Source organism: Mytilus galloprovincialis, chromosome 10 (genome assembly GCF_965363235.1).
Source record: "Mytilus galloprovincialis chromosome 10, xbMytGall1.hap1.1, whole genome shotgun sequence".
Classification (NCBI taxonomy): domain Eukaryota; kingdom Metazoa; phylum Mollusca; class Bivalvia; order Mytilida; family Mytilidae; genus Mytilus; species Mytilus galloprovincialis.
The window spans coordinates 57,577,712-57,601,065 of record NC_134847.1 but is presented as its reverse complement, the minus strand read 5'-3'; the positions used below and the strand labels follow the sequence as shown (position 1 = coordinate 57,601,065).

The 23,354-nt window shown below is 32.2% G+C and overlaps 1 protein-coding gene across 2 annotated transcripts; it reads left to right on the top strand.

Annotated features, from left to right (window-relative positions):
* The first annotated feature begins 126 nt into the window (after nt 1–126).
* LOC143047937 (toll-interacting protein B-like) lies at nt 127–17,912 on the top strand. Of its 2 annotated transcripts, none has more exons than XM_076221297.1 (7): nt 127–281; nt 2,043–2,213; nt 2,402–2,535; nt 3,997–4,045; nt 11,868–12,020; nt 12,477–12,552; nt 13,826–17,912. In XM_076221297.1, the coding sequence occupies exons 1-7, from the start codon at nt 237–239 to the stop codon at nt 14,026–14,028; spliced, it is 831 nt and encodes a 276-aa protein (XP_076077412.1). In that variant the 5' UTR covers nt 127–236; the 3' UTR covers nt 14,029–17,912. The 2 variants fall into 2 exon arrangements, with proteins under 2 accessions (XP_076077412.1, XP_076077411.1); XM_076221296.1 differs by having other exon boundaries at nt 12,477–12,576.
* The last annotated feature ends 5,442 nt before the right edge of the window (nt 17,913–23,354 follow it).

Genomic DNA, 23,354 nt, shown 5'->3' with positions numbered 1-23,354 from the left:
GTGCGTAGTTTCAAAATTGTCAACATTTTATTTCAACTTTTAAAGTTATAAAGTCCTGATATATATTATTTTGCTATCTCTTTTACAAGAATATGTTATACCATGATTAATCACTTTGTTAACAGTGTAGTCTTTTTTTCATACTGGCCGTTGCATAAAATTTTCGGTCTTTAGTTTTCCATTACTCATAACTTGTGACTGTCAACAAAAAAATATAAGACTTTTAGCAGTTCGTTATGGCTTCAACAAATGATACCACCTCTGCGACTCGAAGAAATCAGGTATGTTATTAAATAAAGTCAACATTTTTACAGATTACATATATAGAAAATTCGTTTTAATAGGTCGAAAATGGACATGTATTTTTTTTACCATTTTTTAATTCCTGCTTAGAACTGTCTTACATGTCTAATATTTATTGGAAGTAATAAAAGCAAAAAAAAAAAAAAAAATGAAGAACTATTGATGCTGAACATATTTGTCAATTCATTCTTTATTTAAAAATAAAATGAGAATGGAAATGGGGAATGTGTCAAAGCTAAGACTACTATGTGTTATAGTAGTCTCAAGTCAAAGAGACAACAACCTGACCAAAGAGCAAATAGCAGCCATAGCCCTCCAATGGGTCTTCAATGCATCGAGAAAATCCAGCACCCCAAGGTTACCAATTTTGAAGTTCGTCTGTTCAATTTTATAAATCTATAATTTAACCACGCGTCATTTTAATGGCAAATTTATGACCCTAGCTCAACAATCTCTTAACCCTTTCCTCCGTTATGTTGCCTTTTGATGCCACCCCCTTTACGGATCCATTATGACGCCTTTTGACGCCACCCCCTTTTCTTCATAATGACACCAGTGTAGTGCCTCAGTTTAACCGTCTTACCTACGAAAAAATTATCAGACTTAATAAAATTAATTTGTATCTAATATAACAAGGATATTCATGAGAAGATCTGACTGGATTTTCATTTATGAAATATTCGTTTTTGCAATACATTAAAACTTATGTTGATAATTATTTTTAGTAAGAAAAATCTTATGCTAATCAAGAATGTAAAAGAAAATCCATGGAGGAAAGGGTTAAGAACTTATTTTTGTCTTGTTATGAATACATGTATGTGAACCGAATCAAAATAAAACTTTCGTACATTGTATTCGTATAACAGGTGTCATAGTTTGTTGTTACAAGTTATCTGTTTCTCTGTGTTTTGTATTTCTTTATATATCCATCAGGCCTTTTTCTTCTATTCTTAAATTAATCTGCCAATCAATATTAAAGAACAAGAAATAGAAGAAAACTGGGTTTAGTAGCTCATCATTAGTTTACCAACAAAAAATAAAGAAGAAATAGGAGACTATATCTAGAGTTAAAAACATTGCACACAGAAATGCTGCAAAATTTATACCATTTAAAAATTAACAGATTACTATGTCATGAATTTTTTCAGTGTGAAAGTGTTCTTTTTATCATTTTGAATGTATTATTTGTACATGTAGCACATACAGTTTGCCTACTTGTCTGTTTATGTCATATTGTACTTCTGAATATCCCTTTCCTCCATGGATACTTTTTTTTTAAATACTTGATTCGTATAGGATTTTTTCAATAAAAAAAGATTCATCAGGTTTGATGTATTAATGCATTGCGAAAACAAATATTTCATCAATGAAATTCCAGTCATAGATTCTCAGGAATATCCTTTTTATATTAGATACAAATTTTATTAAGTCTGATGAAGTTTTTTCATAGGTGAGATTTTTCAAGTACAGCACTACACAGGCGTCAAAAGGCGTCATTATGTAGTAAAGGGGGTGGCGTCAAAAGGCGTCATTATGGAGGAAAGGGTTACATTAATGCATTATCCAAATTACAAATTACAAAACTCAGTTAATGATAAATTGGCATACAAGCAAAGCTATAAACCTGGAAAAAAGTATTCACTAGAATAAGCTGTTTTACAGATGAATAATCAGAATTCATGAACAAGAAACATAATGAAATATATACATGCATACAGAAATACTTTGTTCAATTTTAGGTTATGGTTGGAGAATTACCAGAAGATTTCCTGAGAGTACCTGTAGATGTAGCACAAGCTCAAGTAATGGCAGATGAAAGAGTTGCAAGGCTTGTACAAGCACAGCAACAGGGGGGATTTGTTGCTATTCCAGCAAATACTGTTGGTAGACTTACTATAACCGTTGCACAGGTAAAATACATGTATATAGGTTTCTCAACTCAATCATCTTTAACTTTCTTCAACAAGTACTGTAAACATGAAATAAAATCAAGCTGTTAGCTGGATATAGAAACAGGGGCTTCATCACTACAATTCATTAAAATGGCTCAGTTTTCTAGCAAAGTAAAATGTGTTTAATTGAAATTTCACGTTTTCAGGCCAAGTTGAATAAGAACTATGGGCTAACAAAGATGGATCCGTATGTTAGAATGAGAATTGGTCACTCCGTGTTTGAGACACCTACAGATTATAATGGTGCCAAAACTCCTAGATGGAACAGAAATGTTAATGTGTAAGATATGAGTGTGTTGTCCTAGATATAGACAATGTCTTTAATGGAAGCTAAAATTGCAAGAACAGTGCTGTGAATTTCAACTACTATTTGATTGAATATTTTCATTGCAAATTCAAAAGGTTACAAAAAGGTCTGATGAAAAGGAATCCATTTCATAAATATGAAGAAGAAAAAAACACAACTTATTTTGCATGTTATGAAAGAACTATATAAATCGCTGATATAGATGTACATCTACAAATGTATAATAACTAATGACTTATAGTAAATCAGAAGTAAATTTGTAAAACTTGTACATGTCCATCAGTATTCTAACGTCCTTAATGATTTCTATAAAAAACAATAACCAATTGACTGTTTGATTTTGATTAAAAATAATTTTCTCTCAAACCAAAGTAACATCATTTATTTACTTTAAAAGAAGCTGAATACATACACATTAAAGAAATGTACAATTTTCTAGATATTCAGTCCTTCAACTGCGATTTTCAATATTTAACAATTAGTTCTAAAATTACCGTACATGACACAAATTACCAAAAAGACATTAAGAAATTAAGGTGGTACCCAACACTTTCACTAAAATTAATTTGTCTCGTTTAATTTCTATAAAATTTTGTCAAAGTATTTACTTTGAGACTTTAATAAAAATATAAAAATTTAAAATTTTTTGAACCAACCGTTTTGTCAGAAAAAATACACTGGTTATATAGCAATTTGACAAACATCAATTTTGATCATTTAGAAGCTTAATATTTCTTTTACAACACAACGTAATTAAAACGTTTAGCTGACTTTACAGAGTTATCTCCCTGTAGTGTTAGGTACCACCTTAAAGAAGTATTAAATCATTAGATGTGTAACATTTTTTCAAAGCTCTAAAAAGCAAATTTGTATGAGGTCAATAGAAAACAAATATTGCTTTGTTAGATTTTAAAACGACTTCAAAGTAATTCTATGTGCTGGAAATATAGATCTCACCACTGCATTAAGTTTGTTACTGTATTTTCAACTTGAGACAGTTAAATTTGAAATAAAGAAAGTGAGACATGCCAAGATTTTTGAATATTTGAAATTTAACTGTTAAGAGTGAAGAAATATCATAATAGACATGATAGACAAGATATAGATAATAGGGGTGGAATTTGTTTCTCTAATGATTTTTAAAGACGATATCTAAAAAAAACTTTTCCTTCCTTTTTAAAGATTTGAAGAAAGATGTGTTCTTTATATGTGACATCACAATAGGAAATTCAGTAGGAATCAGGAATATTTGACATCATAGTTGATTTGTACCAAGCATTAGATGAGAAAAAAATATATCTCTAGAGATGAGAAATAATTTCTCACACTGATCAAGAATCATGAAAATAGCATGAAAATTAGAGAATATAGTATAGCAATTTAGTATTAAAAAATCAAATATCAAAAAATTTAATTTTTGATTTTGACTTTCAGATATTTACCTCATGGTGTAGACTCCATGTATTTAGAGATTTTTGATGAGGTAAGAAACGAAATTTAAATACTAAGTGTTACACAAACAGTTCCTTTCCACTTCAGAAACCTTTTTGAGATGAAATCTATGAAATTTTGACACAAGGTTTATGACCACAAAAGGAAGGTTGGGATTGATTTTGGGAGTTTTGATCCCAACATTTTAGGAATTACTAAGGGGCCAAAAAGGGCCCAAATAAGCATTTTCTTGGTTTTCGCACAATAACTTAAGTTTAAGTAAATAGAAATCTATGAAATTTTGACACAAGGTTTATGACCACAAAAGAAAGGTTGGGATTGATTTTGGGAGTTTTGGTTCTAACAGTTTAGGAATTAGGGACCAAAAAAGGGCCCAAATAAGCATTATTCTTGGTTTTTTCGCACAATAACTTTAGTTTAAGTAAATAGAAATCAATGAAATTTAAACACAAGGTTTATGACCACAAAAGGAAGGTTGGTATTGATTTTGGAAGTTGAGGTCTGAACAGTTTAGGAATTAGGGGCCAAAAAGGGGCCCAAGTAAGCATTATTCTTGGTTTTCGCACCATAACTTTAGTTTAAGTAAATAGAAATCTATGAAATTTAAACACAAGGTTTATGACCACTAAAGGAAGGTTGGGTTTGATTTTGGGAGTTTTGGTCCGAACAGTTTAGGAATAAGGGGCCCAAAGGGTCCAAAATTGAACTTAGTTTGATTTCATCAAAAATTGAATAATTGGGGTTCTTTGATATGCCGAATCTAACTGTGTATGTAGATTCTTAATTTTTGGTCCCGTTTTCAAATTGGTCTACATTAAGGTCAAAAGGGTTTAAAATTAAACTTAGTTTGATTTTAACAAAAATTGAATCCTTGGGGTTCTTTGATATGCAGAATCTAAAAATGTACTTAGATTTTTGATTATTGGCCCAGTTTTCAAGTTGGTCCAAATCTGGTCCAAATTAAACTTTGTTTGATTTCATCAAAAATTGAATAATTGGGGTTCTTTGATATGCCAAATCTTACTGTGTATGTAGATTCTTGATTTTTAGTCCCATTTTCAAATTGGTCTACATTAAAGTCCAAAGGGTCCAAAATTAAACTAAGTTTGATTTTAACAAAAATTGAATTCTTGAGCTTTTTTGATATGCTGAATCTAAACATGTACTTAGATTTTTGATTGTGTGCCCAGTTTTCAAGTTGGTTCAAATCAGGATCCAAAATTATTATATTAAGTATTGTGCAATAGCAAGAAATTTTCAATTGCACAGTATTCAGCAATAGCAAGAAATCTTCAATTGTATATTGTGCAATAGCAAGAAATTTTCAATTGCACAGTATTGCGCAATAGCAAGAAATCTTCAATTGCACAGTATTGTGCAATAGCAAATATTTTCAATTGCACAGTATTGCGCAATAGCAAGAAATATTTACTTGCACAATATTGTGCAATAGCAAGAAATTTTCAATTGATTGAAGTTATCTTTCTTTGTCCAGAATAGTAGTTGAATCAACTTAAATCATTGTTTTATACAATATACAATGTATATTCACTTTTACTACCAACTGATAAATTAAAACAATCTTTACCATTCAGTGATAACAAGCACCTTTTGTTACATTTTAATATTTTATGATGTATTTAAATGAGTGGTTATTGTTATTGAGCAGTTTTAACCAGGACGGACGTATTTTCCTGTGCTCCTAAATATCTTATAAAAGTGTAATTTACTACATCCTAAAGTTGAAGAAAAAGTTTGAAAGAGTATTCAAAGTATGATTTTGAGTAAGTTAGCCCAGAATCATCAAGAATTAGTTGATATTGTTGATACCGGGGACGATCCACTCAGTCAGAGTTGTGCTGTAGACTTTGTTCAAAACGTAATGGCGGTAAACCCCCTTTTCCCAGTTGAAGAAAAGTTAAACCTGGTGAGTACAACAGCAATTATTGAACAACAACGAACAATTATACAAACACCAAGAAAACGTCAACTTTCAGAATCAGAAAATGAGGAAGAAAGATCCTGTCAAAGCAAAAAGAGTAAAAATGGCATCGAGCACCCCCCTTTTCCCGAAAACAATATATTGATAACAATGATCAGTAAACTATCAAACAACCTCGATAATATGGCAGAAAGACTTGAAAAGAGAATATGTGATATTGAAAGTAATGTTGAACGCAAACTAACTGTTAAATTTAACACTGTAATAACAGACCGGATAAAAGGGGAGGTCGAGCAGGTTCGCTCTGAACTAAAGATAGAATTAGACACTATGAAAGAAAAATATGAACAATTAGATAAATCATATAGTGAAATTGTCAAAAAAGGCTTGAGTAAAAAAGAAGAAAAAGACACTAGTAAAGTATTTATCGCAGTAGTGAAAAATCTTCCGTGTGACAAGAACGAAAATTCACATGACACCGCCTTAAGGTCACGCATTGAAACGATGGTCAAGGACGGATTGAAACTCCAAAACATAAACATTAAATCAGTTGAACGTAAGTCCAGTTACAATGAAGCAAGGCCTGGTATTGTGGTAATTGAATTCGGAGACTTGAACAGTAAACAATCTGTAATGAAGGTAAAAAGGGTGTTAAGAGAAACAGTCAAATACAGATCCGTGTACATTGAAAACCACATACCCTACGAAAAAAGGTTGATAGATCGGAACAATTATAATCTCTTGAAAGCAGTAGGGAAGGAAGAGGAGTTTGTATCGGTTTCAGGTCACATTAAGAAACGGGGAGCTGTAAATTTTAATAAAAATGATTCAAATGACAGCTATAGGAAAGACAACTACAATGAAAGTTACACTCAAAACTACTCCCGTGGGTCAGGGTATAGACAGAATGGTTCTACAGCTAAAAGCAATGTTAGTAAGAGAAAAACACAAAACAATCAAAGAGATCAATGGTGCGCCCCTGTTCGTGGTAGGACATGGTAATACCGATGCGGGTTATGGAACATAAATGGATGGTCAAAGAATGTAAATAGTGACAAAAATATTTTAATTGATGCATGTTTAAAGAACTTAGATCTTCATATGATAGGGATAGTAGAAACACATTTGGTGAATCATAGTATTTGCATTGATAATTATAAATGGTATGGTAACAACCGCAAGCTAATTCATACCCGTGCAAAGACAGGCTCAGGCGGGGTTGGCCTTTTAGTGAAAGAGGAATTACTAACTACTTTCAACATTGATATTGAAGACGAGTCAACGGATGGGATAATCTGGATAAAATTTGTAGAAAAAAACAACGATAGTAATAAATTTTATGTTAGTGTTGTGTATTTACCGCCTGAATTTTCTGCACGTTCAACAAATGCTTATGAATTTTTTGATACACTTATGTCTCAAATATACTCTATTCCGAATGGATGTCCGTTTTATATTTGTGGGGATTTTAATAGCAGGATTGGAGATATGGAGGATTATATTCTAGGGGTAGATAATTTGCCTGAACGTGAAGTAATTGATTTTAAGGCAAATAGCTACGGAGAAATTTTCTGTGAATTTTTATCAAATGTAAATTGTTGTGTTCTGAATGGTCGTAATCACATAAGTAACGATTACACATATGTATCTACAAGAGGATCCTCAGTAGTTGATTTTTGTATTACCCCATTTGAAAATATAAATAGTTTTAAAAAATTTGAAGTCATTCGTGCAAGTGACCTGGCAAATAAAAGTTTAACAACAGGATCAATAGAGCCAAAATATATCCAGGATCATTCAGTTTTATGCTGGGAATTTGAAACTGCAATATGTGAAAATACCAATAAGCAAAGTGTAAATATTCATGATAATAGAAGTAATCATATTGTTTATAATGTGAAAAATATTCCTGATACTTGGATGAATGATGAAAATAGTATTAATCTTATTAATTCATGTATTGCAAATATAGAAAGTTGTAATGGAATTCAAGTTGAATTAGATAATATATATAGTGAATTTATTAATGTTATACATAATGAGATGAATGATAAATTAGACAAAAAGATAAAAATTATGAACAGTGTAAATAACAAAAAGCGCCGCTTTAAAAAACGATGGTGGACCGATGAACTAACTGTAAAATGGAATCAGGTATGCCTAGCAGAAAAGCAGTATTTACATTGTACCAAAGTTAACAGTAACACACATTTACGACAAATGTATGTTAATAAGCGAAAAGAATTTGATAAACTAGTTCAACAAAGTAAACGACAATATTGGCACAGTTGTCAAGAGGAACTTGTAAATTTAAACAAAAGTGATCCAAGACAATTTTGGCGTAAAATAGGCAATATTGGTATTGGTAATGACAGACAATCGAAAATTCCAAATGAGGTGTTGCGAAGTGATGGATCCGTTACAAATAACATTGACGATGTTTTACAAAAATGGAAAGACAGTTTTCATGGTTTGTTGAATTCCGATCCAGATAACAACAATAATTTTGGTGTTGAAAATTTAATTGTAAAGAATGATATTGTTTGTAATGATTTAGATGATTATATATCTTTTGATGAAGTTTATAAGGTAGCAATGGCAGCCAAAAATGGGAAAAGCCCAGGTGTAGATTGTATTCAGGCAGAATTATGCAAAAATTATGCAGTTATTTTTACTTTAACTAAATTGTTTAATATTTGTTTTAAATTTGGCAAAGTTCCAAATATGTGGAACAAAGGTATTATTACTCCTATACCTAAATGTTCAACTACAGATCCTAGAGATCCATTATCATATAGAGGTATTACCTTAGCACCTTGTGCATATAAGCTTTATTGTGGCGTTTTAAATAAAAGGTTAACTGAGTGGTTAGACAATAGGGATATAATAAATGATGAACAAAACGGGTTTATTAAAGGTAGAAGTACAATAGATCATATCAGTACATTAACATCTGTTATTGAAACTAGAAAAAAATGTAAGCTGTCAACTTTTGTATCTTTCATTGATTTTAAGAAAGCCTATGATTCTATTGATAGAGTTTTGTTATTTAATAAATTAGGAAAATTGGGTGTTAGTACAAAATTTATGTATGCTTTAAAGGCTATTTATTCTAATGTAGAATGCAGTGTCAGATTAAATGGTAACATGACTGAATGGTTCAATGTAAATACTGGTTTAAAACAAGGCTGTGTATTGTCAACAGTAATGTTTAATATATTTATTAATGATTTAATTGATGATATAAAGTTGTTAGACATTGGTATTAATATTGATGGTGAAAAATTATCTATCTTGCTGTATGCCGATGACATAGTTTTATTAGCAGAAAATGCTGAGGATTTACAAAAATTATTAGATGTTTTAAATGTATGGTGTAATCATAATAGTTTAAAAGTAAATTTGAGAAAATCAAATATTATACATTTTAGAAATCCTTCTATAGCCAGATCAGATTTTCATTTTAGTTTAAATGATGAAAATATTGAGTATGCTTCAAATTACCAATACTTAGGTTTATTGTTAACAGAGTTTTTAGACTACCAATTAATGGCAAAAGCTGTAGCCAGGTCAGCAAGTAGGGCATTAGGTTTACTTATTGTTAAATGTAAAGCACATGGTGGTTTTCAGCACAATATCTACACAAAGCTATTTGATACGATGGTTTGGTCAGTCATAAATTATGGCTCGTCTATTTGGGGCACGAGAGATTTCTCGTGCATCACTGCAGTACAGAATCGCGCCATGCGTTTCTACATGGGTGTGGGTAAATATACCCCAAACGATGCTGTGTCAGGTGACATGGGCTGGAAACCACCATGTGTTAAACAGTGGATAAATATTTTTAGACACTGGTCCAAATGTACAAAAATGGACAATAATAGAATTAATTATAAAGTTTTTAAATGGTCAGTGATGAAAGGTAGTTGTAAATTAAAAAATTGGTGCTACAAAGTTATGGAGATGTTGAAATCATTTGATTTTGAAAGATATTGTAAAATAAATGAAAATTTTCTTGATAGTTATAGTATATCTCAGTTAGAAGAGAAAATGTTTGATAAATATAAAAAAGACTGGTGTACCAGAATTTTTTCATATAGTACCGGTTGTAAATTGAGAACATATAAACTTTTTAAACATACTTATAACACTGAGCAATATTTGCTACAAAAAATGCCACTGCGCCATCGTAGTGCTTTTTCAAAGTTTAGATGTGGTGTAGCACCATTAAAAATTGAAACTGGTCGATATGAAAGAAAAAATCTAGACGAAAGAGTCTGTTTTAACTGCAATGTTTTAGAGGATGAAAAACATGTACTTTTAAATTGTCCCTTGTATGAAGATCTAAGACATGCTCTTTTTATTGATATATTGTGTCATAATGATATGTTTTTAAACTTGTCTGATGAAGAAAAATTTATATATATGTTTAAAAATACCAATATTTGTAATATTGTTGCCAAAACCTGCAATAACATTTTAACAAGGAGAAACAGTATTTTATATCATTAACTACTGTATTTGTAGTTTTTTATAAAATGAATAAGTATTATTTGTATTTTAATAGTCTCTCATAATTCTTTTAAGAATGGCACATACATGTATTTAATTGTTTTAACTATGTTTACTGTATAATTAATTTTATAATTGTATCTTTGTTTTAATCATGTTGTATGTGGTGAGACTTTAATAAACTATTGAATCTGAATCTGAATCTGCAAACTCCATTAGAAATTTGAATTGAGATCAGTTTTGGAAAAAGGGAAAGGGGGATGTGAAAAAGAAAATGGGGGGGGGGGGGGGGGTTAAATTTTTCTCATTTCAGATTTCATAAATAAAAAAATAAAAAGAAATTTCTTCAAACATTTTTTTGAAAGGATTAATATTCAACAGCATAGTGAATTGCTCAAAGGAAAAAAAAGTATTTTAAGTTCATTAGACCACATTCATTCTGTGTCAGAAACCTATGCTGTGTCAACTATTTAATCACAATTCAAATTTAGAGCTGAATCCAGCTTGAATGTTGTGTCCATACTTGCCCCAACTGTTCAGAGTTCAACCTCTGCGGTCGTATAAAGCTGCGCCCTGCGGAGCCTCTGGTTTGTACATCATTACATTTTCTTGTATGGATTATCTCCCCTTTATGCCTTTTAGTGGTTACAAGAGCGCAATTATTTGTAATGCATTTTCCATAGGGTACCACTAGTGTTCCATATTTTTGTTCTCGAAGACTACACAAACTAGGGAAAAACGGGTAGCAGTTCCTGTGACTAGAAATGCCAGTGTTGCATTACAACCAAAAAAATATATAGGGTCATGCAGCTCAAATTGACTTAAAATGCAGTTGAAAAAGTACGTCTACTTTTTTCGCTTAAAGAAAAAGGAAAATTTTTAATGGCTTCTACGTGCAGAAATGGAAGATATTTTCTATACTTCGTAAAATGTAAATATTATTTTCAGCAATTTTTTAACCTAATTGGATAAGCTTTCGATAAAATATAATTCCATTCTTGCATCAACCAATCAGAAGCTGTGTAGGATTCTATTCTGAGTACCATCTTGGGGTAAAAAACCTGCCGGTAAAATGTAAACAAATAATTGCGCTCTTGTAACCTAGTGAAAGAATGCATGTAAATAAAAATATTGTTAAATGAGTAAATGTCAACAAAAATTAAAACTAGAATAAAAGAACCATTCATATTAAATAGATGCAGCAAAACTGCTTTCACAGTCCAATGTATATTATTGACCCCTCCCTTTCCCAAAAGAGACAACTTCAACTTTACATCAATACAATTTCTCTTATTTATTTTTTAAAAGTCATTCATAAAATCAGCCATTATTCCAACTTTATATTGCAAAACTAATTTTTGTTATGACATGTTTACTCATCTAAATTGATGTTATACAGAGGCAGTTAACAATGGATGAGAGAATAGCCTGGGCCTATATCACTATCCCACAGTCAACATTCAATGGGGATACAGCTGATGACTGGTTCCCTCTTAGTGGTAAACAAGGAGATGAAAAGGAAGGCATGATCAATTTAGTTATGACTATGACAGTGAGTAGCAGGAATATTTCTGTTATAAATTATCAAAGATACCAGGATCATAATTTGTTAGCATTTCATCTGCTTAACTTAATTATTGATTAGGTTTTAAGTTTGCAGATTACATTTTCAAACCTTTGAATCTTTTAAGATGAACATTTACAGTAACAGTCTAGGTCAAGAACATCATTAAAAGACTTATTTCTCTAAACTATTTTTTTTGGACAATATTTTTCTTATTCCGTTCTTATTCTTTTTATTTCATTGCAAAATGAAATTCATTTTCAATGGCTGCCGCTTTGCAGGAAGTACTCATCTCTTCAAAAGGACTTTTGAAATTATCCTTGTTCAATTAACAATCTATTATTGCTGATCTTTATTTGAATACAATTTGATACATTACATTTTGAAAGATCAAGAGAATGTTGTGAGTTTTTTTAAATCTTAATTACTGTTTTGATATTGTAGAAAGTAGAACAGCCGCCAGTAGTATATCCACAACAATCTGTACAAGTCATCCCATCAAGTTATCCTCCACAGTTAGGTCCTGGCTACGCTCCACAATTAGGTATGATATATCATGGGACAAAAGAAGTTTTATAAATTAAAAAAAAGACGACTGAGAAAAATTATACTTGAAACATGAAAACTAAAACAGAACAAACATTAATCTTTTTTGTTTCTTACTGTAGATTCATTATTATTCTTTGAATACCAATTTTCGTTGTTTCATCTTGGGTACAGGTTAACCAGGAATTTTAATGTTCAACTACTTAATACAAATTGTCTATCAGGTTTTCTGCAAAGCCAGGAAATCACCTTACCATGAAAATGAAACTTTTTCTTGATCCAAAATTGGTACCCACGAAAATAAAAGAATCCACAGTATTTCATGACAAAATAAACAGAAAACACATTTAATCAATATTTTAAAAAAAATAATATTTTCATGTTTAGTTTATTTTGTGATAAACCACATTTGGTAAGACTTATTCTAATTTTAATGCTACCATTATTATCAACCATGATGAATATATTTGGTCTCTGGTGGATAGCAGTTTATTAGCAGTGCAATATGTATATAAATCTGATATATACCAAGACAGACACTGCCATTGTGTTCTATGTAATCTATTTCATACCAGCCAAAGCACAACCCATAATGGCATTGATCATGCTCCAGTTTTACCATCCTAATTCAGTTTCAATGAACACACATTCAATTCTTACAATCTATTTATATCTCAGAATCATTTTATTGAATATATAAACAATATTTGAAATGCTAAGAAAAAAATGACAAGGGACACATAAATTATTGGAATTGATTTGAATTAAAATTTTATTTTTATTTTTAATGATATACCTAATAGATTTACATCAATTTGTATGACAGTAAAACATTAATATATAGAATAGTTAATTGAAGAATTCAAATATAAAAAATATTCTAAGTGTGACCGAACAACACATCAATGTACAAATGGGAATAATGCATGAGTTCATTATCAGTGTTTTTCTGTCACAAGTTGAATATTTTTAGATATTAGAATTCTTTGTTTAGTTATTCTTTTTATTACATTGAAAGATGGCTTTTTCTGAAATTAAAGTAAAAAATTTAAAGAACTATATCTTTTTCTACGTTTTCACAATTTGTTTTGATTCCACGTCATAGACAACGTCTTGGCAACACCGATTGTTGTATGACTCTGAGGAGTAAAATAACCTGAAATTATTGGTTTTTATTTCACTGGAAAATCTATGTAATTCATTGGATCTAATCTAATAAACTATTTATTTGATTTTAACAATTGCAGTATACCAACAAATGCCCTGTCAGCCACAGCAATTACAACAACAACAACAGCCACAAAGACCACTTTTTACAGATGAAGACTTAACACAAATCAAAGAATTATTTCCAAATATGGAGGAAGAAGTTATCAAATCAGTGTTGGAAGCCAACAGAGGGAATAAAGAGTCTACAATCAACGCATTACTTCAGATGAACAGTGATTAGGACATTTCCCGTACTTTTTGTTTATTTATATATGCTCTGTACTACATTTGTATCTTTGTTATCTTACATTATGTTAATCAAATGTAGGAATTCTGTTATTGTAAATGTAAATTATTTAATGCTAAAATTTATTAACTTGAATTAACCTCTCAAAATTCGAGGATAAATACTGAGAAAGTTTACTACCCGGTATTCAAATTTATAGGCACATTTTATTAAGAAATAAGATGATTGTTTAAAAAACATTTCTTTGTGAATGTGTTTTTTATTAGAAAAAATAGAATATACTCCTATTAACATGGTTATACAATCATAAGATAATACATGTAAAATGTGAGTCTTCATAAAGAAACATGAAGAATTGTTCTAGTTAGTTATTAATATATATAAATAAGATGTAAAGAGTTATACTGAAATCTTATTAGATCTCCTACTATTTGTCAAAGTAAGCACAAACCTTTATGGTTAACATGTAAATATTCCTATTATTCAAGGCATCAAGCATCACGATATACAATATACATTTATGTCATTATTGTGATGGTTTTCTAATTCTTAGGTAAACTAGAATATCTAATATCTATAGAGAAATTGTATATCAAGTGAAATTCAGGTTGTGGTCACTATTTTTTGTCCAACAATACAGAGATATGGAAATACTGTGCATATTGTACATTATTCAGATCGTTTTAATAATTAAAGAAAGTAAAATCTCACACATACATGTATACAATATAAAAAGCACACCAAAATCAAAGATTATTGTAAACGATATCAATAAAATTTTAAAAATGAAAAATGCTTCATCAAATTATAATTTGTAAGAGGGGTACCTTTGGTAATTGAATAGTAATCTTTGACTTTATATGTATACTTAAATGAAACTTGTTGCAGTTCCAAATGACATGCCTCAGATATGATATCTTTCAACATAAAATGTGAGAAAATAAAGCACCAGTCTTACCATTTGTGCTAAATCATTTATAAGCTGTGTACCAATATTTCTAATATATCAATATTAATAGGTATTGTGTGTAGTACTTTATCTAAATATATAACTCTGTATGTATTATGTTGTCTTCCTTTTACAGCTAATCTACTAGAGTGTGTAAAAAGTGCAATGGAAATTAAGTTAACCTTTTTCTATGTGGAATCTAAAACTAATATGAACTTTGTTTACTACTTTGTTTACTACTTTGTTTACTACTTTGTTAACTACTTTGTTTACTACCTTAGAAAAGAGTTGTGTTATTCATTATTATTCTTCGATGAGCTATTCTTTAATTTTTTAACTGCGGAAATCTAGTTACACAAATATCTTATGATAAAAAATATTTGGTTCTTAAAACAGACTTATAATTTCAATATGTTTAACTTACACACTCTACTAGTTTAACTGTAATGAAATGATATTTCTTGCTGTAGTTATTTTTTTTTTAAATTACTGGTAGTTGACGAAGGACATTTTGATCATGGTGTTTTAAGTAATTCATATATAGACAATGTGGAGATGTATATTATTCTGTTTGCTTTGAGTAATCAAACTGATATATTGTGGACAGAGATTCATCACTGTGATCAGTGTGGTTGCAATCTTTGTTTCTATTTTAAATTCATTGTATATTCTCATCCGCAAAATTATGAATCCTTAAAATATTTTTCTGTTTTTTTGGGGTTTTATCTACATTTTTTTATTTAAGGATATTGTTTAAGGGCTATTCCAGAATTATTTGTATGTGTTGTGTCAGATAAATATTGTGTTAGAAACCTATATTATTTTAAAAATTTGATCACAATCCAAGTTCAAACAATATCAAGGTTGAATATTGAGTCCAAACTTGCACCAACTGTTCAGGGTTTTACCTCTGCAGTCGTATCAGGCTGCGCTCTGCAAAGCATTTTATTGATAGTCTAGGAAAATGTTGTACTGAGAATGAGAATGATGCTGTACATGATTTTATGAAACAGTGTTAAAAAGCAGAAACACCTTATCTCATGACACAAATTGGATCGACAAAATGTGTACCCAGATTTAACACCAGCTCAATGTTAAGTTGAAAATTTTTACAATTATGCTTGTTCTAAAGATGTGCCATATAAATCACTGTTGTCCATGACAATTCAAAATGCAATAATTGTATTCAGGTCTTCATTGTTTTTATTAAAAGAGTTATACTTTAATGACAAATAATGAATACATTAATTAACATTTTAACAATTCCTATCTGAAAGTCTTGTTTAAATGTGAGTTTAAAGTTTATGTTTTTTATAATACTAATGAAAATACAAGTCTATGTGAACTATGTGTTATGTAGCCAGAAATTACTTTACAATGGGTAGTTTTTCAATCAAATTTTGTCTTATTATATCTACTTGAAGCTATAAGGGAACTGAGAAAAAATGTAGATCTTTTGATAAACAATTTGACAAGTAAAATGTCATGTAGACTTACTATGGTTTTGGCATTCTATGCTTTGCCTTGCCTTTTATACCTTGCCCTTTATTGAATATTCCATGTTTTATTTTCATCTGTTATATATAAAGTACATTATTCCTTTTGTATGAAAATAGAGTTTTTTAAGATTACTTTGTATAATGATATGACAATTGTAGGAATGTACAGAAGATGTGGTGTATATTTATTTAAATCTGTAAATGATACTTATATCTCACACCAACATTAGACTTTATAGGGAAAATGTTTGCATAATAGCCAAGAACAGTTTTGGAAAGAAAACAAAATTTATATGCAGTTGTCATTTTTAAACATAGGGATCTATAAAAATCCATTTAAATACATTTTAAAGTGACTTTATTTTATGTTCTTTTGCTTAGCTTGAAATATAATAGAAAGTTTGGAAAACCATCTGGATTTATTGTGCTCTCTAGAAATTATGTTGATAGATAAATAAACAAAAGGGAATAAATGAAAATGGTCAAAGGAAAACAGTCTAGTTGGGGTAAACATATTAACTCTTAACTTATTGTTACTGCATGCTTTGCGCAGCTTTAAATGGGATATGACATAATGGTCAGTTTCGATCAAATAATATATCATACAAGTTACTCTGTTTGTGTACATTAGCAGCCTATAAGTTTATAAAATGTTGAACTTGAATTCCTCAAAAGTTCTCCCATTTTGGTGATTTTTTTTGTTTTTTATAGAAAAATGCATAATATAAACAAACTGTATATATTTGAATGACTATATTCAAAGTGAATAGAGTTTGTTAGGTTTGAAGTGTTTATTATATATTAATCTATATGAATCAAATATGTATTTTTCCAAACGAAATGCAATTTTGAAAAAAAATCAGTCAATATTAAATAATTCTATAAAATTATTCTTAATTCGCAAACTACCTTTTCGTTTGGTTAGGTTTAACTAAAACCCAGTGACAAACAAAGTTGAATTGCTGAGTCTAAAAACATAAATTCTAGAACCGTTCCCTTCTAGAATTTTTTTTTTCTCAAGAAAAGACTGTTGAATATTGTAATGAGTTGTTACATGAATTAAAAAAAAACTTAGTAGATTACCTCCCCTATTTGTGTAATTTATGTTAAGATTACACCAATGTATTGTATACGGGTATGTATACTTTACACAAAAGAAAGGAGATGTTGAGATCTTATTCAGGACTTAAATATCACACAAATTTATTGTGTTTTCTTTTATTTTTGTCAAGACTATAACTCATTTAGCTTGTTTTAAGGCAGATCATGTACATGGGTGTTGGAAGTTCTTTGTAGAGAAACATTAATTTATATTGATTAATAAAATGTGCTTACATGTATGTTAACATAATCAGCATTGTGTAAATGATTTATTATAAATATGTGGAAAATAAAACAAATATTTAAAATGATACAACTAAAATATTAAATTTTGTTTTGTTGAATATAACGATGAACAGTTTTGAAGTTTGTCTTCTGTAAATTATCTACAGAGATCACTGGCCTGTCATGACTGTGTTTAATTGGGAGGCCTCTGTGGCTGAGTGGCCTTAGTAGTTTGTCTTCTGTTAATCATCTACAGAGATCACTAGCCTATCATGACTGTGTTTAATTGGGATGCCTCTGTGGCTGAGTGGCCTTAGTAGTTTGTCTTCTGTTAATCATCTACAGAGATCACTAGCCTGTCATGACTGTGTTTAATTGGGAGGCCTCTGTGGCTGAGTGGCCTTAGTAGTTTGTCTTCTGTTAATCATCTACAGAGATCACTAGCCTGTCATGACTGTGTTTAATTGGGAGGCCTCTGTGGCTGAGTGGCCTTAGTAGTTTGTCTTCTGTAAATTATGTACAGAGATCACTAGCCTGTCAGGACTGTGTTGAGTTGTGAGGCCTCTGTGGCTGAGTGGCCTTAGTGGTTTGTCTTCTGTAAATCATCTACAGAGATCACTAGCCTGTCATGACTGTTTAATTGGAAGGCCTCTGTGGCTAAGTGGCCTTAGTAGTTTGTCTTCTGTTAATCATCTACAGAGATCACTAGCCTGTCATGACTGTGTTTAATTGGGAGGCCTCTGTGGCTGAGTGGCCTTAGTAGTTTGTCTTCTGTTAATCATCTGCAGAGATCACTAGCGTGTCATGACTGTGTTTAATTGGGACGCCTCTGTGGCTAGTGGCCTTAGTAGTTTGTCTTCTGTTAATCATCTACAGAGGTCACTAGCCTGTCATGACTGTGTTTAATTGGGAGGCCTCTGTGGCTGAGTGGCCTTAGTAGTTTGTCTTCTGTTAATCTTCTACAGAGATCACTAGCCTGTCATGACTGTGTTTAATTGGGAGGCCTCTGTGGCTGAGTGGCCTTAGTATTTTGTCTTCTGTTAATCATCTACAGAGATCACTAGCCTATCATGACTGTGTTTAATTGGGAGGCCTCTGTGGCTGAGTGGCCTTAGTAGTTTGTCTTCTGTTAATCATCTACAGAGATCACTAGCCTGTCATGACTGTGTTTAATTGGGAGGCCTCTGTGGCTGAGTGGCCTTAGTATTTTGTCTTCTGTTAATCATCTACAGAGATCACTAGCCTGTCATGACTGTGTTTAATTGGGAGGCCTCTGTGGCTGAGTGGCCTTAGTAGTTTGTCTTCTGTTAATCATCTACAGAGGTCACTAGCCTATCATGACTGTTTAATTGGAAGGCCTATGTGGCTGAGTGGCCTTAGAAGTTGTCTTCTGTTAATCATCTACAGAGATCACTGGCCTGTCATGACTGTGTTTAATTGGGAGGCCTCTGTGGCTGAGTGGCCTTAGTAGTTAGTCTTCTGTAAATTATGTACAGAGATCACTAGCCTGTCAGGACTGTGTTGAGTTGTGAGGCCTCTGTGGCTGAGTGGCCTTAGTAGTTTGTCTTCTGTAAATCATCTACAGAGATCACTAGCCTGTCATGACTGTTTAATTGGAAGGCCTCTGTGGCTAAGTGGCCTTAGTAGTTTGTCTTCTGTTGATCATCTACAGAGATCACTAGCCTGTCATGACTGTGTTTAATTGGGAGGCCTCTGTGGCTGAGTGGCCTTAGTAGTTTGTCTTCTGTTAATCATCTACAGAGATCACTAGCCTGTCATGACTGTGTTTAATTGGGAGGCCTCTGTGGCTGAGTGGCTTTAGTAGTTTGTCTTCTGTAAATCATAGCCTGTCAGGACTGTGTTGAGTTGTGAGGCCTCTGTGGCTGAGTGGCCTTAGTAGCTTGTCTTCTGTGAATCATGTATAGAGATCACTAGCCTGTCAGGACTGTGTTGAGTTGTGAGGCCTCTGTGGCTGAGTGGCCTTGGTAGCTTGTATTCTGTGAAACATGTATAGAGATCACTAGCCTGTCAGGACTGTGATTGTGAGGCGTCTGTGACTGAGTGGCCTTAAAAGTTTATCTTCTGTTAATCATCCACAGAGAATACTAGCCTGTCGGGGCTGTGGTTGGGTTGGGATGCATCTGTGGCTGAGTGGCCTTAGTAGTTTGTCTTCTGTAAATCATCTATAGAGATCAATAGCCTGTACAAATTTTAAGTTTTCTAGAAAAATTTACTTTTGAAAAAAGTATTACTACTTCGGCATGTCAGTTTGGCTGGTTTCATCTGACCTTGGCCTCATTTTCACGGTTCGTTGGTTAATATTAAGTGTCTGTGTTTTTGGTGTTTTTCTAATACTACAAGCAATTGGTGGATTACTTGTATGTTTGGTGTATGGATAATTGTAAGGTGTACACATCTGTCTGGCGGGTATTATCTGTCCTTGACCTCATTTTCATGATTCATTAGTTAAATTCAATTTTGAATTTTAGCAATAAGATTTTTTCCTAAGATTCTATAAGTCAACTTTATTTTATGTATAGTGTTGTAAGGGGTTCATGTCAGTCTGGCAGGGTTCATCTGACCTTGACCTCATTTTCATGGTTCACTGTTCAATATTTACTCTTAATATAATGTTTCTATGATACTTTAAGCAACAAGGTCAAATATATATTATGTATGGAATGGTTGTAAGATACATATGTCTGGCTGGCAAGGTTCATCTAAGTAAATATTGACCTCATTTCAATGGTTCATTTGTAATATTAAGATTTCAAGGTTTGATCTGTTTCTTGTTTACCAATATCAATCGGTCAACTATATTTGATGTATGTAAAGTAAACATGTCCGTTTGGCTTGTATTTTCTGACTTTGGTCTCAATTCCATAGAGCATTGATAATGTTATTGCGATACCTGTAGTAAAACTTTATCTTTAAGACTTCAACTACTTCAACTACCCTGCCACTGAGTTATAAATCTCTTAAATTCAGAAGATTTAACTGCTAGATATTTCATATATTGTATACAGATGCCCCACAGCCTGGTGTTTCTGTCCGGTATATTTCTGTTATCTTGTTATCCTTGGTCGTAATAAGACAACTGTGTTTGATATATAAAATCGTTGCAAGGTATAAATGTCTTTCAGGGCTCACTTGGCCTTGACCTTATTTCAAGGATGAATGTTCAATTTTAAGATTTTTTGGTAATAAGCTCAATCCGATGTTTTGAGAAATATGTCAACTATACTATATATGGACAATGATTGTAGTGTACATTCTTATCTGACAGGATTTACTTGGCCTGATTTTGACCTCATTCTCATGGTCTTTTTGGTCGATATTCATCTCACCTAGACCTCATTTTCAATATTATTGGGTCAACTGGAAACTTATTCGAATAGGTCGTAATTCAATTTAGAAAACTAACATCCTAATTTATAAGAATTGTTTTTAACAAAAAAACAAAATATGGCAGACGTGAACCAGGAACTTTGTCTTGAATATAACCGGAAGATTATAAAGCATTTGGTTTCAACATGACAAACAGAACACATATTGTTGCAATCTCTGCTATGGCAAAAACAGGATGACAGAGCTGCCTTGCCTGTATCGAGGTCATCCAACGACTAAGAATAAATCAGACTGAATTAATCCCTGTCAATATGAAAATGCATGCTGCTACCTGCTGCCACCAACAAAGGTATCACAATCCTTGATGCAACCATACTCCGCATCTCCGGCAAGTTGGTCAATGTATGCATGTCGAAACGAGATAAATGTCGTATGTAATTGACAACTCTGATAAGCTATTTATCAGACGAGAAGCTTGTATTGCTCTTCGAATGATCTCCGACAGCTTTCCAACAATTGGTGAAATGGACGATACGCAACATACTCCCGGTACTGATAATCCTCAAAACATTACAAACAACATCGGAAGTGTTAACGGTCTAGATACCAACTGTAACTTTCCTCAACAGAAGCTGCCGCCTCCAATGCCGATGAACTTACCTTATCCAGCAACTGAAGACAACCTCGCATAGACTATTACAAATCTAGTACCTTCAATACATGTGATTACCAGCAATTCGGAGGGACTACAAATGCGATTGATGGTGGATCCCGAAGCTGAACATGTTGCTCATCACACTCCAGTACCAGTACCAATCAACTGGAAAGAGGCAGTCAAAGCTGGTTTGATCAAGACGGCTCCACAAGGCTTCATAGCTTCAGACGACGCCTATACAAGACGATATGATGAAATTGTTGCTGACATTCCGAACAAACCCGATGTGTAGATGACGTCATCCTATGAGCTGATTCAATTGAGGGAAAAATTTTACAAGTTGCACAATGGCTCGATATATGAGATCGTCATGACCTTTTCCTTGATCCTTATATGTTCATATTAGGTCAAGATGTAGTAGAGTTTACTGGATTTGAAATCACGTCCAACACTGTCAAACCTTGCATATAATACCTAAGAGCAATCTTAGATTTTCCAACTCTTAGAAATATCATGAATATACGTTCATGGTACGGTCTCGTTAATCAAGTGTCCTACGACTTCAGCATGGCTGATCAGATGCTTCCCTTCAGACAGTCATTGAAATCTGGGAAGAACACATTAACAGACTGTTCGAGGAATTAAAAGCTGCTATCATAAGCGAAATAGAAGAGGGCGTTCGCATCTTTGATAAAAGTAAACTGACATGTCTTGCTACAGATTCGTCTAAAACAGATATTGGCTTTTGGCTATTTCAGAAATATGTTCCTGCAAAGGTAGTGAACCAATTTGTTGTAACACAGGATAGCGAATAACGCTTGTCGGGAGTAGATTTACACATCCAATTGAATCCCGGTATGCGTCATTAAAAGGCGAAGCTCTAGCCGTTGTCGACGCTTTGGATAAAGCGTTGTATTTTGAACTGAGATGCGACGATCTTATTATAGATGATGACCATAAACCGCCCCTGAAAGTATTCAGTGACATTTCTTTAGAAGATATCTCGAATTTATGCCTTCGAAATTTGAAAGAGAAAACACCAAGATATCATTTCCGGATGATGTATGTACATGGCGTCAAACATCATTCCGCTAACGGTGTGACACGTCATCCAACTGCGAACCCTGAAAGATTTATTCTCTCAGATGACATAGCAGCCATCAAGAATAGCACAAATCTTTTTATCAGATATACATCATTCAGATTTAGAATCAGATGCTTCTAAAATAGATAACAATGTCTTTATTCTTTATATCAGCCGTATCCTCCCTCATTCGCTTGCAGTCAGATATTTTAATTGGGACAGAGTTCGTACATTTCGACATGAATTTCCTCTTCACTTGCCAGATAATTTCCAATTCCGTGAACACCTTGACACTCTTGATGGTATTATAATATACAAGGATAGAATCATCATCCCCCAGTCTCTGAGAGGAAGTTTTTTCGGCTTTGCACGCAGCCCACAAAGGAGTAACATCAATGATTTCTAGAGCAGAGTCGTCGGTATTTGGCCAGGTATCACCCCGCTATTTCAACACAAAGA

Bases quoted from the DNA above. Each gene is read 5' to 3' on its own strand.
- LOC143047937 (XM_076221296.1), top strand. From the start codon at position 237: ATGGCTTCAACAAATGATACCACCTCTGCGACTCGAAGAAATCAG. The intron at 282-2,042 runs GTATGTTATTAA...GTTCAATTTTAG, and splicing joins CTGCGACTCGAAGAAATCAG to GTTATGGTTGGAGAATTACC. The intron at 2,214-2,401 runs GTAAAATACATG...TCACGTTTTCAG, and splicing joins TTACTATAACCGTTGCACAG to GCCAAGTTGAATAAGAACTA.